The 16793-nt window shown below is 38.9% G+C and overlaps 1 protein-coding gene across 4 annotated transcripts in view; it reads right to left on the bottom strand.

Moving 5' to 3' along the window:
- The window catches only part of AP2B1 (adaptor related protein complex 2 subunit beta 1), a 123314-nt gene that overhangs the window by 78901 nt on the left and 27620 nt on the right, over window positions 1-16793 (bottom strand). For all 4 annotated transcript variants that reach the window (XM_034641843.1, XM_034641842.1, XM_034641841.1 and 1 more), the window contains exons 5-6: window positions 15561-15806; window positions 414-604 (exon numbers count right to left, since the gene is read on the bottom strand). In XM_034641843.1, coding sequence (XP_034497734.1) covers window positions 414-604; window positions 15561-15806 — 437 coding nt within the window. The remainder of the gene's footprint in view (window positions 1-413; window positions 605-15560; window positions 15807-16793) is intronic.

The following is a 16793-nucleotide window of genomic DNA, read 5'->3' as shown; positions in this document are numbered from 1 at the left end:
GAATTGTAGGCATAGTTCAACTCAGTAACTAGTATCAGGCCACTTACTATGCATCTAATAGAACAAAAAGTTTGTCTCTACAGTGAGACACTCAAAAACCTTGTGTGCCAAATGGCCAGAAACTGCTATATGAGATGTGGGACCATGATGAGGGAGATTTTAGCAGAAGGTAACTGCAATATTCAAACAAGAAATGAAAAATACACATCTTTTAAGAAGAGCTATTTTTGCCTGGTTCACTCCACCACCTAAATACGTTCCTAAATCCAGTGAGAAAACACCACAGAGACAGCAGTATCTACCCCACAAGCCACTGATTTTTGCCAACATAAGAAACCCTATTCTAATACAGACAGTAGAACTTATTCGAACAGGCAAGTCTCCCAGATGCTATCCAGGGAAATACAACTGACCTCTGAGCCTCCCGGTCATCTTTAGGGTTGTAATTAGACAGGCAGTCCAAGATGAAAATCTGGCCCCATTCAGTGCACTCATTCAGGGCTGTCAGCAGCTTGTTAATGTTCTGTGGGTTCAGATCGAGTAGGTTGCTGTTTGGGTGAGATTCACTGATTTCAGATAATGCTGCTACAGCATTAGCCACCACCTAGGAAAGAAACAGACATGACCCTGATTTACCAAGAACAGTACGATGATAAACAAATACTTAATCTTCTCTGGATCACTTCACAGAACTCAACTCCTAATCATTCCTGAACATTTTACCTGGTCAGCTAGAAACATGAACTGCTTCCAAAACATGTATTAAACCACCAATGATGGCATATATAGTTTCCTTGTGGTCAGGCACCCAGAATCAAAACAATTCATTTATTAGCAGATAGTCACACATAACTTAACATTAAAACATTAATAATTTTAATAGTATTCAACCCTATCATTAGAATAAAAATATATGAACAGTTTTAAGATCAAAGAAGTTTAAACATGTACATTAGGCAGGCAAAGGACAAAAATTTTAGAGCTGTATGGGTATGCATGTATGGGGGGGGTGATACTGTCAATCATGTCGTGAGTCTCACAGTAAGAAAATGTGAGCTTGAAACCTTAGTTCACTACTGAATGACATGCTGGGAGATGTTCCTCATCTGAAAACTGGGGACAATTTAATCTATGTCACAGATTAGTTTTAGTTTAAGGGTCAAATCAGATTACACATGTATAAGTGCTTTCTATAAAGCCTTAGGCAAATTTTAGGTGGTACTATTACCCTAACTCATCAAGACTAAATTGCACAGTTTTTCACATTAACATCTCTGAAACGGAGATGCATTTTATAATCAAAGGCCTGTCAGTTGGGGGTGCCTGGATGGCTCAGTCAGTTAAGCTTCCGACTCTCGGTTTTGCCTCAGGTGGTGATCTCAGGGTCAGGAGATTGAGTCCGTGTGGGGCTCCACACTCATCTCGGAGTCTGTTTAAGACACTCTTTCCCTCTCCCTCTGCCCCTCCCCCACTGCATGCTCACATGAGCGCTCTCTCAAATCTTAAGAAAAAAAAGTATGTCAGTTTAATAGGAAGCACATTTCTTTCCAAGTAATACAGAAAACAATAATGCATCTTATAATCAATGCCATCTCAGAATCAATGAAATACGGTACATCAAATATAACTGTTCAGGCAGTACCATATATGAAAAATTGCTACCGAATATAAGAAAGTATACTTGTGGGGTGCCTGGGTAGTTCAGTCAGTTCAGCAACTGATTCTTGATTTCAGGGCATGATCTCATGGTTGGAAGACCAAGCCCTTTGTCAGGCTCCACGCGGAGCACGGAGCCTGCTTAAGAGTCTCTCTCCCCCTCGCACCCCCACATGCGTGCCCTCTCTCAAAAAAAAAAAGGGGGGCGCCTGGGTGGCACAGCGGTTAAGCGTCTGCCTTCGGCTCAGGGCGTGATCCCGGCGTTGTGGGATCGAGCCCCACATCAGGCTCTTCCGCTATGAGCCTGCTTCTTCCTCTCCCACTCCCCCTGCTTGTGTTCCCTCTCTCGCTGGCTGTCTCTATCTCTGTCAAATAAATAAATAAAATCTTTAAAAAAAAAAAAAAAGGTACACTTGAATCCTGACTTACAGATCTGGGAATCCACATTAGTTGCAAGAAAAAAAGTGAACGCTCTTTATCAAAATTACAGAGTATTTCTGATATAACTAATACATTTACAGTTGATGATGTTTAAAGTAATTTAAAAATTGCAAAAACACCCCAAAATAAAAAAAAACACAAAAAAACCTATACTATGGCCCTATACAAGTGAATTTAAAGCCACATTAAAAAAAAAATCTCTATGAACAATGTGGGGCTCAAATTCAACCCCAAGATCAAGAATCACATGCTCTACCGACTAAGCCAGGCAGGCACCCCAAAAACCACACTTTGCAGTGAAGTTCCCAGATGTTACTAAAGACTAGCAAAGTAAGGCTAAATATAAATATTCTCTAAGTATCAATGAGATGTGATAAGAGAGAGCAGCTTCAGTAAGTATACATATTAAAATGTTCTCAAAAACGTCAACTCATGCTTAGTTCTTACTAAAGTCCCTTGCTAAAGGCTCGAGAAACTAAGTTGTATTAAGTATCCTTTTGGCAGCAAGTGAAGAAACATAATAGCTACAATTCAGCTGATTTTAGTAGCCACCTTATCTGAGTAGTCTGCAGATTATCCCAGCATTTATCCTAGAAGATAAATCTCTAGAGAATATGATTTTTTAATCACATAATACACTTATGGCAGTATTCATTATTTCATAAAAGGCAGATGTCACGGGGCACCTGGGTGGCTCAGTCAATTAAGCAACCAACTCCTGGTTTCAGCTCAGGTCATGATCTCACGGTTGTGGGATCAAGGCCTGAGTCAGGCTCCTCGCTCAGTACAGAGTCTGCTTGGTCTCCCTCTCACTCTCCCCACTCACATGCACATGCTCTCTCTCTCTCAAATAAATAAATCTTAAAAAAAAAAGAGTATGATGCTACGAATAGAATCATCGTCAGCTGTAATTTAGTGATCACAAAATTCCAAGATGAAAAATCAAAGGCTCCCTTGTAAGTATGATTATAAATATGATATGATTTTACTGTTATTAAGAAAAATCAGGGGGTGGGGGCGCCTGGGTGGCACAGCGGTTAAGCGTCTGCCTTCGGCTCAGGGCGTGATCCCAGCATTCTGGGATCGAGCCCCACGTCAGGCTCCTCCACTATGAGCCTGCTTCTTCCTCTCCCACTCCCCCTGCTTGTGTTTCCTTTCTCGCTGGCTGTCTCTCTCTCTGTCGAATAAATAAATTAATTAATTAATTTAAAAAAAAAAAAAAAGAAAAAAGAAAAATCAGGGGCGCCGGGGTGGCTCAGTCATTAAGCGTCTGCCTTCAGCTCAAGTCATGATCTCAGAGTCCTGGGATCGAGCCCTGCATCGGGCTCCCTGCTCCACTGGGAGCCTGCTTCTTCCTCTCCCACTACCCCTGCTTGTGTTCCCTCTCTCGCTGGCTGTCTCTCTCTGTCAAATAAATACATAAAATCTTTAAAAAAAAAAATCAGTAAGAATTATCTAGTCCACCTACCGCAAGGTACCATGTATAAACTTCCTTTCTGACTTCATTTTTGTTTGCTATCAACAAGCATGGGATTTAGGGACAAACAAAAAGCATAAAGAGTGAATTACTAATTCCCCCCATCACCTCAGGTGCTTTACAAGCAGGGAAAGAGATTTCCCATGTCCTACACACTTGATAGATCTGATTATGGTATAAAGGATGAAAATGTCATATTGGAAGATCGAATGCCTGTTTTCAACTATTACTGCCAACATATGCCCAATCTCAGTTACTGGCTGTCCAAGATAAAATGTCCTACCACAACTTACCATTTCTGCCAGTTAAATCATTTCAATGTTAAAAAAAAAATTACATGTTAAATATAAAGTCTGTTAATAGGAAATGTAGAAAAAGAAAAGGTCAGAATTGAGGGAATTAAAAAAAGCAATGTGGAGGAAAGAGAACAGAAGGATACTGAACAGAATGAACAATTAGAATTCCTCTGTCATTATCATAGGCAATTGGAAATTAAGCCAAGTGTATAATGCGGCTAATGAAGTATATGTTCTGGTGGCAAAATAGGCAATTTCCACTCATTATCACATTAAAACAAAAAAGGAAATAGGGAAAAGTAAATCTAATTAAAAGATCCAGAGAGACCAGATTATAGGATTACATTTAGAAAAGCCTGCATTGAGGAAAGAGATTATTGCCAGTTACTGAGCCAATGGCCAACGAGAGAAAAACGCACCCCCAATAACAAAATTCTACTGTTCCTCTAAAACTTCATGTTCCTTCTTTTCTACCTTTCCACTTTCATCTCCTAATCCTCACAGGCTGTTATGATTTCAGAAACATACGAAGGTGGGCCCATAGGGACTGCTTAACGTTCTCCTGGTCTCACCCTAATAGAAACTTAAAACAAGCTAGTCATACTGAATATAAAGTAGAGAGAAAAGACTGACTTCAAGACAGCAACTGGGTGGTTAGGGTATACAGGACAACTCACTTATCAATGTTTATGCTCTGTTTCTTTGGAATTTTGTATTATGTACATAGCACAAATATTGTCTATTTCTAAAAAAAAGTTTTAAAAACAATAGATTGAGGGGGCGCCTGGGTGGTGCAGTCGTTAGGCGTCTGCCTTCAGCTCAGGGCATGATCCTGGAGTTCTGGGATCGAGCCCCATATCAGGCTCCTCTGCTGGAAGCCTGCTTCTTCCTCTCCCACTCCCCCTGCTTGTGTTCCCTCTCTGGCTGGCTCTCTCTGTCAAATAAATAGATAAAATCTTTTAAAAAAATATATAAATAAATAAATAAAAACAACAGATTGAAACTTAAGATTTACTTCCTCTTTCCAGAAAGACTTATCCAAACAATAATTCAATGTCACAAAGAACAAATCTAACCCCTTCAGTAACTGCCTTGATATACCTGTGTATTAAAACAAAGGTTATGTCTCTTTCACCTGAACCATCACTTTGAATTTGAACTAAGACTCAAATGCATAACATTTCTCCCCTAGAAAACTGGAATTTCTCTTAGGAAACACTGCCAGAAAGAGACCAAGAACCTTTTAACTATAATCGCAAAAAAAAACTACAGTTCTCAATAAAGAGTCTCTTTTTTTTTTTTTAAAAGATTTTATTTTTAAGTAATCCCTACACCCAACATGGGGCTCGAACTCACAACCCTGAGATCCAGTGTAGCATGCTCCACCGACTAAGCCAGTCAGGCACCCCAGAAAGGAGTTTCTAAAGAAGTTCTGCTTAAAAATGGATTTATAAATAGGGTTTCTTAAATGAGTTTTCTCAATACAGTAGTTGATTTATAAAAAGTTGGCATCTAGGTTACAAAGGAAAACATATATACCATAAAAAAATTTTTTTTTATTCATCTTGCCTCCCAATTATGGTGTTTCTTGGAGAGACTGCAACTAAACATTCCTCTTCCTACCCCACCACCACAGACCTAATATGTATATTTTATACAGATATTAGACACAAACATCCATACACATACTTATGTACAAAAGCATACATATATAGATGCATATAAAATCACATTCCCTACTAGACAAATCTTTCTCTACCTTAACTACAGACTTCTCTTCAATGTGACAGTTCCTTAAGGACCCTTGCAGTCTGCTGAGCCTTTTTTAAGGTAAGCAATTTGTGATTTACTTCATACTATACCTAATAGAGAAGGCTGCACAAAGAGATAAAAGACAGTAACTGCTAAAACATATTGAACACTTACTATGTGCCATTAATCCTCACAGCAACTGAGGTGGTTGCTATCAAAATCCACCTATTACAGATAAGGAAACAGGTGTGTGTGTGTGTGTGTGTGTTTTTAAGGTTTGTTTATTTATTTATTTGAGAGACAGCATGCGTGCACAACCAGAGGGGGGGATCTCAAACAGACTCCCTGCTGAGCGCAGAGCCCTAAGCAGGACTTGATCCCAGGATTCTGAGACCATGACCTGAGCCAAAATCAAGAGCCAGACCTTTAACTGAATAAGCCACCCAGTCGCCCCAAGGAAACCGGCTTTAAAAATGGATTTAGAGGGGCGCCTGGGTGGCATAGCAGTTAAGCGTCTGCCTTCAGCTCAGGGCGTGATCCCGGTGTTATGGGATCGAGCCCCACATCGGGCTTCTCCGCTGGGAGCCTGCTTCTTCCTCTCCCACTCCCCCTGCTTGTGTTCCCTCTCTCGCTGGCTGTCTCTATCTCTGTCAAATAAATAAATAAAATCTTTAAAAAAATAATAATAATAATAAAAATGGATTTAGAAATCAGTTCAGAGAAGTCAGTGACTTGCTTAGTAAACAGCTAGAAAGGGATAGTGCTTGAATATGAACCCAAGGTTTGTGTCTGATTCCAGTTTCTGAGTACTAATCACTCTGCCTCTAGCAGAGCCAAGCTGCCAAGAGCTGTGAACTTTATCTGGAAGAAAGGGAAGGAAAAATCAGAGTTGGGGGAGGATAATATAATCAAAACATTATTTAGAGGCAAAGGTGACAAGCAGATTTATACAAGGAGAAAAATGTATTCTTCTACTTTATATATTTCAGAGATAATAATATCCTGACAGCACTTAAAGAAGCAAGATTGACTATACAGCCATAAAATCTGATTTATAAGCCACCCCTATCTGATATGCATCAATTTTAAGGACATAAATTTTACCTCACTTTTTTAAAAAAAGGAGCAAGCTAGAGCTGCAGATATGGTTGAAATAAAAATGATCCTGTAAAAAAGAACTCTAGACGGGAAATCTAGATCTACAGGACTGGAAAGTCACAGACAGAAGCTCCTTTCTGAGAAATCTCTCACTCATTTCCCAGTCCCTTTGAATGACTTTCAACCTGCACCTTCATTTCCATACCCTCAGAACCCAAGACAGAGATCACTTTCCAGTACAGTGACTTCCCCCTATTAAAAAATTACTACTTAGAGGACTTGCATTTCCAGCAATGACCTTCAAGGTCACACACTCTGAACATATTTATACTTCAGTTTTCCTGTTCCATTCACAATCCTTTGGGCTGGTGCCCCTAAAGACTTAATTAAATCTGTGAAAGCGGAATAATTGACCAAAACTATTTATGCTGAAATATACAAGTAGTATATATTTTTATCCTCCTAAAAATCAGCACCATCAGGAATCTTGCTTTCTCCTTCACGGAGCTGCCCCAAATGAGGCGTTAAAGCACATGGCAACGTGTATTTGTTCTGAGCATGTTTCAGTCATTATCGGCTTCTTAAGGACACAATGACTATGTGGTACCAGTTAATTTTTTCCCCTCAAGTAAGTAAAACTTAGAGCTCATACTCAAATCCAACACACATCCAGAATGCCAGCAGATAATATGCCAATTATATTATATTCTATAATGTGCCATCTTTTCCCCTCATCTTCCCAGGAATAAGGAAGTTGAGTCAACATGGCTCATTATGATAAGAAGCTCTGAATACATGGTAACAAGATCGACGAATAAGACTCAGTAAAGTTCATTACTTAAAGTGGCTTAAGATATGGTCTGACAACAATTATCATATGGTTTCACTTATTTATGGAACATAAGAAATAGCAGGAAGATTGGTAGGAGAAGGAAGGGAAGAATGAATGGGGGGTAAACAGAAGGGGAATGAACCATGAGAGACTATGGACTCTGGGAAACAAACTGAGGGCTTCAGAGGGGAGGGGGGTGGGGGATTGGGATAGGCCAGTGATGGGTATTAAGGAGGGCACGTACTGCATGGAGCACTGGGTGTTATACACAAATAATGAATCATGGAACACTACATCAAAAACTAAGGATGTTCTGTATGGTGACTAACATAATAAAAAATATTATTGAAAAAAAAAGATAGGGTCTGACAAAATACAAATATTCTCAAAGCCAAAACACTGCAAGTAGGTATCTACAAGGAGACAAAAGGCACTCCTAACAACCAGAGTTACTTCGCCCACAGACTTTAAAATTACACCAGAGCAAGCTGCGACATGAACAAAACAAAAAGTTTATTATCACACCACTTATTATCTCCCTTTTGAGAGCAAAGTAATCCTGCCACAGTAAGAGCCTCTGAGATCATCTTAAAGGGGACACGAAGAAAGGAATGAGCTGTGATCTTTTGGGGCACTATGTACAACAAATCCAGTTTTCCAGAAGCTGCTGATGAAAACTGCTTTAAAGGTTTATCCTTGAGGGGCACCTGGGTGGCTCTGCCGGTCAAGCATCTGCCTTCGGCTCTGGTCATGATCCCAATGTCCTGGGATCAAGCCCCGCATCAGGCTCTAGGGAGCCTGCTTCTCCTTTTACCTCTGCCATTCCCTCTGCTTGTGCTCTCTGGCTCTCTCTCTGTCAAATAAATAAATAAAGTCTTAAAAAAAAAAAAGGTATATCCTTGAATAATTACCTTTTAAAAGCAATTCTGCAATGATGTAGTAACACTGTAAATACACCTAGGTTCATTTGTGGGTAAGCTGCTCTCAGAATTACCCTAAAAAACAATGTCTGGCTTTAAATAACATATACAAAAAAAATTAAATCTTTTAAAAATAAATTTGCAATAGAAAGATTAACCCTTCTAAAATTATTAATATCCAACTCCACAATGACTATGAAATACAGACCATAAATGTTAGTTATCTTATGAAGGGCTTCTTCTATACCAGGTTCAAGATTTAAGTGCTTTGCAAGCCCTCTATCCTTCAATGTTCACAACGATCCTATGATAGAGTCTTATTTATTACTTCCATTTTGTAGATGAGGATACTAAGTTTAGGGAGCCAAGAAATGATAGAACCAGGACACAAACCCAAGTCTTTTTGGCTCCAAAGTCTGAGTTTTAACCACTATGCTATATAGTATTTGGGGGGGGGGATAACATTTTATAATTACAAAGCATTTTTCTGTTTTTAAGATACTTTTTATACAGAGTGAGTCAACTCTTTATATGTAATTTGGTATTTTGGATTGAATCCTAGAATAGCAAAAGGACATTTGTGTTTCAAACAGGTGAAATTCAAATAATATCTGTACTTTAGTTAATAATAATGTAGCAGTGCTAACTTCTTAGTTTTGACAAATGTGCCATGGTTATATAAGATGTTAACGTTAAATGAAACTGAGTGAAGAATATATGAGAACTTTTTGTACTATCTGTGCAACTTTTCTGTAAATCTAGAATTATTCCCCCCAAATGAGCATATTAAAAAAAAACCTGTAAGTTGGTAAACTGATAAAAAAACTGATAATGAATTTTTTAAAAGAAGTGAGAATCACAGAAAGATTTCCAGAGTTTATTATAAAGGAAAACAAAAACATCTGCTTCTCCTGTAAGCAGAGACATAAAAGAATTCAGATCAACCTGTGGGAAATTCAAGAGCTGGGCAGTCAGGCTTATATCAAAGCAGCCTCCAATGACTCTACTTACTCCATTCCTGCAGAAATTAACGGCGGATCCTCTTTTAGTACCAAATATAACATTACTCACTTGGGAGAACCCAGGCAGACTGAATATATTACCTCCCACATTACTGTTATTAAGTGTCTACCACATACTGAAGCTCTTGCACACGCCCAAAATTCTACCAGCTCTAGAACTCCTTTATGGACTTCTGGCATGAAGAGCATTATTCATTTCTAACTTCACTTACGTATGAAGCTTTACTTTAAAACTCTCCTACTTACTAATATACATTTAGGGGTAAGAGAAATCATATAAAGTACTAAATTAAGTGAGGTCATTATGTTTTTCTATAGGCTTATCTTTAATAGAAAATTTAACATAGCCCACAAGGACATAATTTATATTCTGATAAAAATCTCTGCATTTACAAAGTGATCTAGAGACTTGAGTTTTTCAATACCATCATCTCAGATTGACGACAAACCACAACACAACTTTCTAAGGCCTAAATAAAAACTACAATGACCAGAAAGTATTGTTCCTCAATATTACAGTTTACTAAGCATTTACCAAATATCAGGCATAAATTTTTAAATTATTCTTCATATTTGAAATAATTGAGTAAAATAGGCATTATTACATTCATTTTACAGATGAGGAACCTGAAGCTGATTTTAAATAACTTGCTCAAGGCAATGTTTCTAGTGAGCAGCCACACCAGGACTCAAAACAGCAGCCACTCTGGCCCTGAAGGCCATACGCTATTTCCATAATCCAAATTTTTGCAACTTAGCACTACTGGATTTGGGGATGGATAACTGTTTGCTGTAAGGGGCTGTTCTATACACCGTAGGATGTTTAAAGTATCTCTGGACTCTACCTATTAGATGCCAGCAGCACCTCTCCCATTAGTTTTGACAACCAAAAGTGTTCCCACATATTGTCGAACGTCCCCTGGGGATTGCTCCCCACTGAGAACCACTGCCATAATACCATGCTGCTTCTACATGCTGGGGTTGGGGATGGTCACCGAAAAGATGTGACAGCCAAATGACCTGTGAGCTGGAACCCAACCCTTGCCTCGGAGGCTTCTCATCCTATGCCTGTCCTTGAAATGGGGGTTCTGTTTGCCTTTCACCTACATGGTGTATGTGACTGAACCCAGTTAAGGCCTCTTTATAAACTTTTAAAGATTTGGCAAGCAGGTGCGGGGATCCATGCTGCACTGCTGCTGCCCAAGGCAGGCCTCGTATGTAAGCTCTCTTTGCTTATTAGAACAGCCACCTACCAACCTGGAGTAGCCTGCCTCTTTCTTTGGTCTCTCTCTGCCCTCCACTTAAAGGAGGCTGGTTTCAGATTGCACCAGGGAAGCTCCCAGGAGGGTTACAAACTAACAGCTGGCCAGCCCACATTTAAAGTACACACTTTTTCTGAGAGGTTATTTTTCATAAAACAGCATTCTAGAATAAGTTCCAATCAAAAGAAGCTGGCGGTTTTAACTAGAACTTTTGCTAAAGTCTATTGTGGGTGAAGCTGAGGCAATTCTGAGAACATATTACTTGTCCAGAACACTCCAAACACAAACAGGTTTTTTTTACTTATTTAGTACTTTGTGCTTTGGCAGACAGGTGCAGAGCAGTGCAAGAGGGCTTCCTGCAAGCAGCTCTCAAGAGTGATTGGAAGCAGAACTGAGGAGACTTGGAAGACAGAGAGCAAAGGGGCAAAGTCCCTAGGCCAACGGGACTCAGGAGAATGGAGTTCACAAAAGCCAACAGTGCTCAGTGGGGGCTGTTGAGAGAGTCTCCAGAGTGGCAGGCTCTGGCATGAACATGTTAACTGAAGTCAGAATACCTCAAAAGCCTTGGAGGGGGAAAAAAAAAAAAAACCATGGTAAGGAGGGAAAATCGTCATGTGCAGGCAAAAAGCTACAGAATAGTCACCATCACTCAAAAGCGCGTTTTTTTTTCTTCTTATAAATATACACGTAGTGGAAATTTTAAAAATTCTGATATCTGTGAAGAAATCATCGGAGCTATTTTCCTGTAGCTTCAAAGTGGTTCCTCATTCTGAATACAGGTTTACTTTCAAAGTAACGAATAACAAAATCTGCATCTGAAAATAAGTTTGGCTCTAATTCTCTCAGTAAAGATTGTACTATATGAGTTTGTGCAGTTATCAAAGGAATCAGGACACTTTCATCTAATATTGTAGCGATAACGTTAACCTTTGGCTAACGTCTACCTCATGACGACAGGAGCAGCAGCCATCACTCTCGTGAGCTCCCATAAGCTGAATATGCGCTTTTTTATGCAACAGCTCAATAAATACTCCCAAGACCTTTCTACAATGGCTCCCCTCATTCAACAGAATAGGAAACAACTCAGGGAAGTTGAGCCAGAATTTAAGAGAGAATTTTTTTTACTTCAAAGTCTACCTTTTCTCTTTCAACAAATAGTATTTCACTGAAAGACTGCTCCAACTGGTATAAACAACATAACTGCAGGAAAATGAGGTGTGATTCCCCCCCAGAAAGGGAATGAAAACACACTAAAGTTCTCTTACTTGCAGCAAGGTACACTACCCCCAGGAATCAGCCTGGAGATCCACATAACCCCAAAAGTATTCAGATCCTGATCAACACTTTCCTCTCCGATTTCAGTCACTTCTGCAGGTGTTCTGGTGCTCTTATATCTAGGATGCCCTTCTGAAGTGAGCTGTAAGAAAATTACTAAAGCAGAACCCCCTGGAAACGTTCATTTGCTTTGCAAGAGATTCTAAAATTTGCTGGTGCAGTGCTGCCACCATGTGGAACAACTTCTGAAAAAGTAGAACAGAACTACCCCTCAAGAGCAATAAAAGAGGACTCCTCCCCGTTATCAGAGTAAGAGGATTGAGAGGATTTCCATAGCAAAACAGATTAAAGGCCTTCGTATGTTCAAAATTTTAACCATTTTGAGAAAATAAAACAGTTCTAAATGTGTATGTGTGAACATACACACTTAAATCCTATCGTATACATACATCCATGAAGGCAGTGACCAGTAATGGGTATTGGGACTCAGAACTAGGTTAGAATCCTGGCTACATTACCACTAGCTGTCTGACTTTGGGAAAACTGCCTGAGTGGTCATTTCTTGATCTTGAATATACGATAACCTCTACTTCACTGGGAAGATATGAGAACTAAGTAATATAACTAAAAGCATCTATCTGGCATAGAATGCAATTAAATTTAAACTCCCTTTTTCCTAATGACACATGGTCATAAGCCTTAGGAACTTCTCAGGTGTTTGAGCCACTACAATTTACATTCATGCACGCATCTGTTTCCTATCAACAGTATTTGACACAGCTGACAAAAAAGGAAAAATCAGTGGTCCAAATGTCAGTTGTAACACTTTTTGGTAAAAAGCAGGACATGGATTTGGAGATGAAAAGTATGGGTTCAAGATCAAAAGTAGGTGTGTATGTCTGTTGGCTATCTTAATCCACGCTTTTTAGTTCTTCACTACAACAAGCATGAAGAGTTCAAAAAATGATTTGAATATGAGTAAGGCCAGGATAAGAGTAGGGCAAGCAAGGCACAAACTTAAGGAGGCACCCCACTTTCAGGCTTGAGCGGGTACAGAGTTGACACCTAACAAAGACCTGAATGTGAGGATCACCTTAAATTTCGCACCGTGTGTGCCTTGCTAGTACGCAGTTGAACAGTATCAGGGAAAAATTCTGCTACTCAAAAATCTGACAAGAATCAGAAAGATTTTCTACTTAGAGGGCAATAGGTCCAACAATAATTAATGCTGATACCTGCTCTAGGGAAATTGGCAATAAAGACAGTAAAACAAAAGTCATTCCCTGAAAGTTTCTCAAAATCTACCCAAGTAACCTTAAATTTTCTCTAAAAGTTTTCTCAAAGATAATTGTGAAAATCCAAATCACCTTCTGATCTGTTGTAGTAAAACCAGGTTAAGAAATTTTAGAGCATTATAGTTTACTATAATGTTATATTACATTCAGAGAGACCCACTGATGTTGCCTGTTTAAATTCCATATATGTTTGTATGCCATGGGAGAAAAGAGCTAAAAACAAGACTGGCAGGGGTGCCTGGGTGGCACAGTGGTTAAGCGTCTGCCTTCGGCTCAGGGCGTGATCCCGGCATTATGGGATCGAGCCCCACATCAGGCTCCTCCGCTATGAGCCTGCTTCTTCCTCTCCCACTCCCCCTGCTTGTGTTCCCTCTCTCGCTGGCTGTCTCTATCTCTGTCAAATAAAGAAATAAAATCTTAAAAAAAAAAAAAACAAGACTGGCATGTGTTGATAACGATTGAATCTGATGATGGTAAATGGGTTCATTTTATTCACCTATTGTTTTCATTTAGTCACTCTAATTTTGAATATGTTTGAAAATTCCCATGATAAAAAGTATAAATAAATATATGTATAAATATGTATATTACTTGAGAGTATGATAGGCTGGACAAAAACCAGCCCTTCCTCCACAATGAAAACTTAAAGTAGGCAGGCTTGTTCCGGAATCATTCCATCCTCTCAACTCATCTGGATAAAAATCTAAGTGCTTGGGTACAACAAACAAAACAAAACAACTCTTTACCAAACCACCAGTTAGCCCCTATCTCTGACCATCTAATTTTACAGGTTCTATTTTGAAGAATTTACATTGGTGTAAAAAAAAATATCTTTTTCTCCCCAAACTGGAATTATCTATGAGTTAGGACTCATTTTCACCTCACTCCATTCCACATTCTCAGCCCCACCGAGTATTTGAGTGCATGATATCCCATTTACCTGGAAGCCTGAAACTTGGAGCAAGGAGCCCAAACTCTTATCTTATCATTTGTCCTCAAGTAGAAAATTTCAAAGACAGTTGCTCAGGGTGACACTGACCCAAAAGCAACACCAAAACACAACTTGGGACCAGCTGAACATTCTATAAAATAGATACTAATGCCTTATAAATTTCTTTATGGAATTAAAAAAAAAAAAAGGGCCACATGGTTCTACTTGAAAAAAAGGAAAGGCTGAATCTTCTAATACTGGTGATGATTACTTATCAGAAGTCGTGGTTTAAGCACATACACACCCACACCAGCTTCTGTGCCTAGAAACTGGCTAGAAGGTTCCTGATGGTAGGTAGTACCACAGTACCTTAAAAAAATGTGGCTTGCTTCATCCTTTGACCTTGATACTAAACTTGAAAGATAATAAACAGAAGCCAAGGTTACTCAAAGAATAAGATGAGCCAAATGAAATATCAAAACAGAGATATGAGCACATGATTTGCAAGTGAGAAACAATGTCTATTTCAAGGCAAATTCCAACTCAAGGCAAGTTCCAAAAAGTTCAATAAAGAAAGTATTCAGAGGTGATCCACTGATTAACTCAAAGTTAATCACCTCCAAGTAAATACTGCATTGGGCAAAAAGGGGAGAAAAAGTGGCCATATTCCTCCATCTTCTCAATAATGGTACCTACTGATCAATCACTCCATTCAAATGAGCTCCAGTTACCAGCAGAGTCAACATACCACTTGGGACTATCTCCCCTTCATTATATAGACAAAGTTAAAAATATTAATAAGAGAAATAAAAGGTCCCCAAACTCTAAGGTATTATGTTCTAGCTGCCAAACATTTAGAACATACGTTGGCAAAAAGAATTTTATCCTAGAATTTTTCTGTAGAAGAATGGATTACAAAAATGAGGCAATAAATATAACTGTTTCTATTCCCACATTACCAGAAAAGACCACAAACATCTGAAGAAATAATCTTTTAAAAACTGATATAAATTTAAGGTAAAGCCCTCTTAAAAAATGATGAAAGAACTGGTTTCTAAGCAAATACAGGGGTAGTATGAGGGGTAGTATGATACAAAGGTTTGCCTTAAGACCCTTGTATTTTAGTACTTGGTTTTCATTTCAGAAAACACCTACTATGTGAGACATAATCTGAGGGACACACAGAATTCATGTTTCTCATAGCTAACCTATGTTTCAATGCTCCAAAGATTTGTTTTAAACATGCTTTTAAAAGGAACCCATTTTAAGTACTGCTCTCTTTATAAAAGCAGAAGCTTATTACCATTGGATTTGAATCTGCTATGAGATCCCGCAGAGAATCCAGAAATCCCTGATCTTCTACCATTTGGGCATTGATATCATGGAGTTTTGCCACACAGACTGCTGCTGTTTTCCGAACATAGGGATCTTCATCCTTCAAGCACTTGCGGAGAGGCTCACAGAGATATTCTGTAATCTTGTCCACCCGGATGCACCCCATGGTCCTGACTGCCAAGGCTCGAATCAGAGGATTGGGATCTTCACAGTCCTGAAAGAAAGAAAAGAAAATCACTGACAACTATAGGCGTACGTGGTGACTAAAAGTAAACAGTCTAGTTTCTACAAGCCACAAAAGAATATTTTCTTGATGTAAGCTTCCAGTTATATTCTACATCAGAACACTAATCTCCCATGCTATTGTTTATTAAGTACAAATCTTATGTGCCTATTTAAGAGCTTAGGTTAGGAATTCATTTAACTGTTTTACAAACACAATGAAGAAATGCCCAGGTTTCTTTCCAGGGCTAGGCAGCAGCTTAGTGAGCTGGTAATACCATCCCCATGGCCATTAGTGGACATGCCTTAACAACAGGGAAAAAATGAGGAATTGGAAAGATGTGTCCCACTCCAGAGTCAGCCTGCAAATATCCAGCAGAAACAAAAGAGGGCTGGACTTTCGGAGGCCTACAGCCAAGAAAGCAAAGGAAAACAGAAACTGGTTTAGGCCTGACCCAAGTTCCTGGAGTTAAGGAGCAGAGAGGGTCCTCTGAGGTACATTCTCCCCCACTCCCTTTTTTTTAATGAAGGGTTTATTTATTTATTTTTTAAAAACAATCCCCACATCCAACATGGGGCTCGAACTCATTACCCCAAGATCAAGAGTCGCATGCTCTACCAACTAAGCCAGCTAGGTGCCCAATTCTTCTTTATTAGCAATCCAAATACAGCATAAAGAGAAAACTCCTTAAATTGCCCTACATTAAAAAATTTATTTAAACATTATAAACCTATGTACATGCTAACTTCCAAAAAACGTAAACTAAGTTATCTTTCCAATGATGTAGTCCATCTATGAAACACCAGACAGAAAGAATGAAATGTCATGTTCTCTCTAATTCTGGACAATGTAGCTAAACACAGGAAAAGAACAAAAATTCCATGAGAAGGAAGAAAGCACACGTTTATTTTTCAAAACAGTCCAATTGAAGCTAATTTTTTAAAAAAAATTTTTAATAAAGACTAAATTTCTGACAGA

Source organism: Ailuropoda melanoleuca, chromosome 13 (genome assembly GCF_002007445.2).
Source record: "Ailuropoda melanoleuca isolate Jingjing chromosome 13, ASM200744v2, whole genome shotgun sequence".
In the NCBI taxonomy this organism is placed as follows: Eukaryota; Metazoa; Chordata; class Mammalia; order Carnivora; family Ursidae; genus Ailuropoda; species Ailuropoda melanoleuca.
This window is presented reverse-complemented; position numbering and strand designations above follow the sequence as displayed.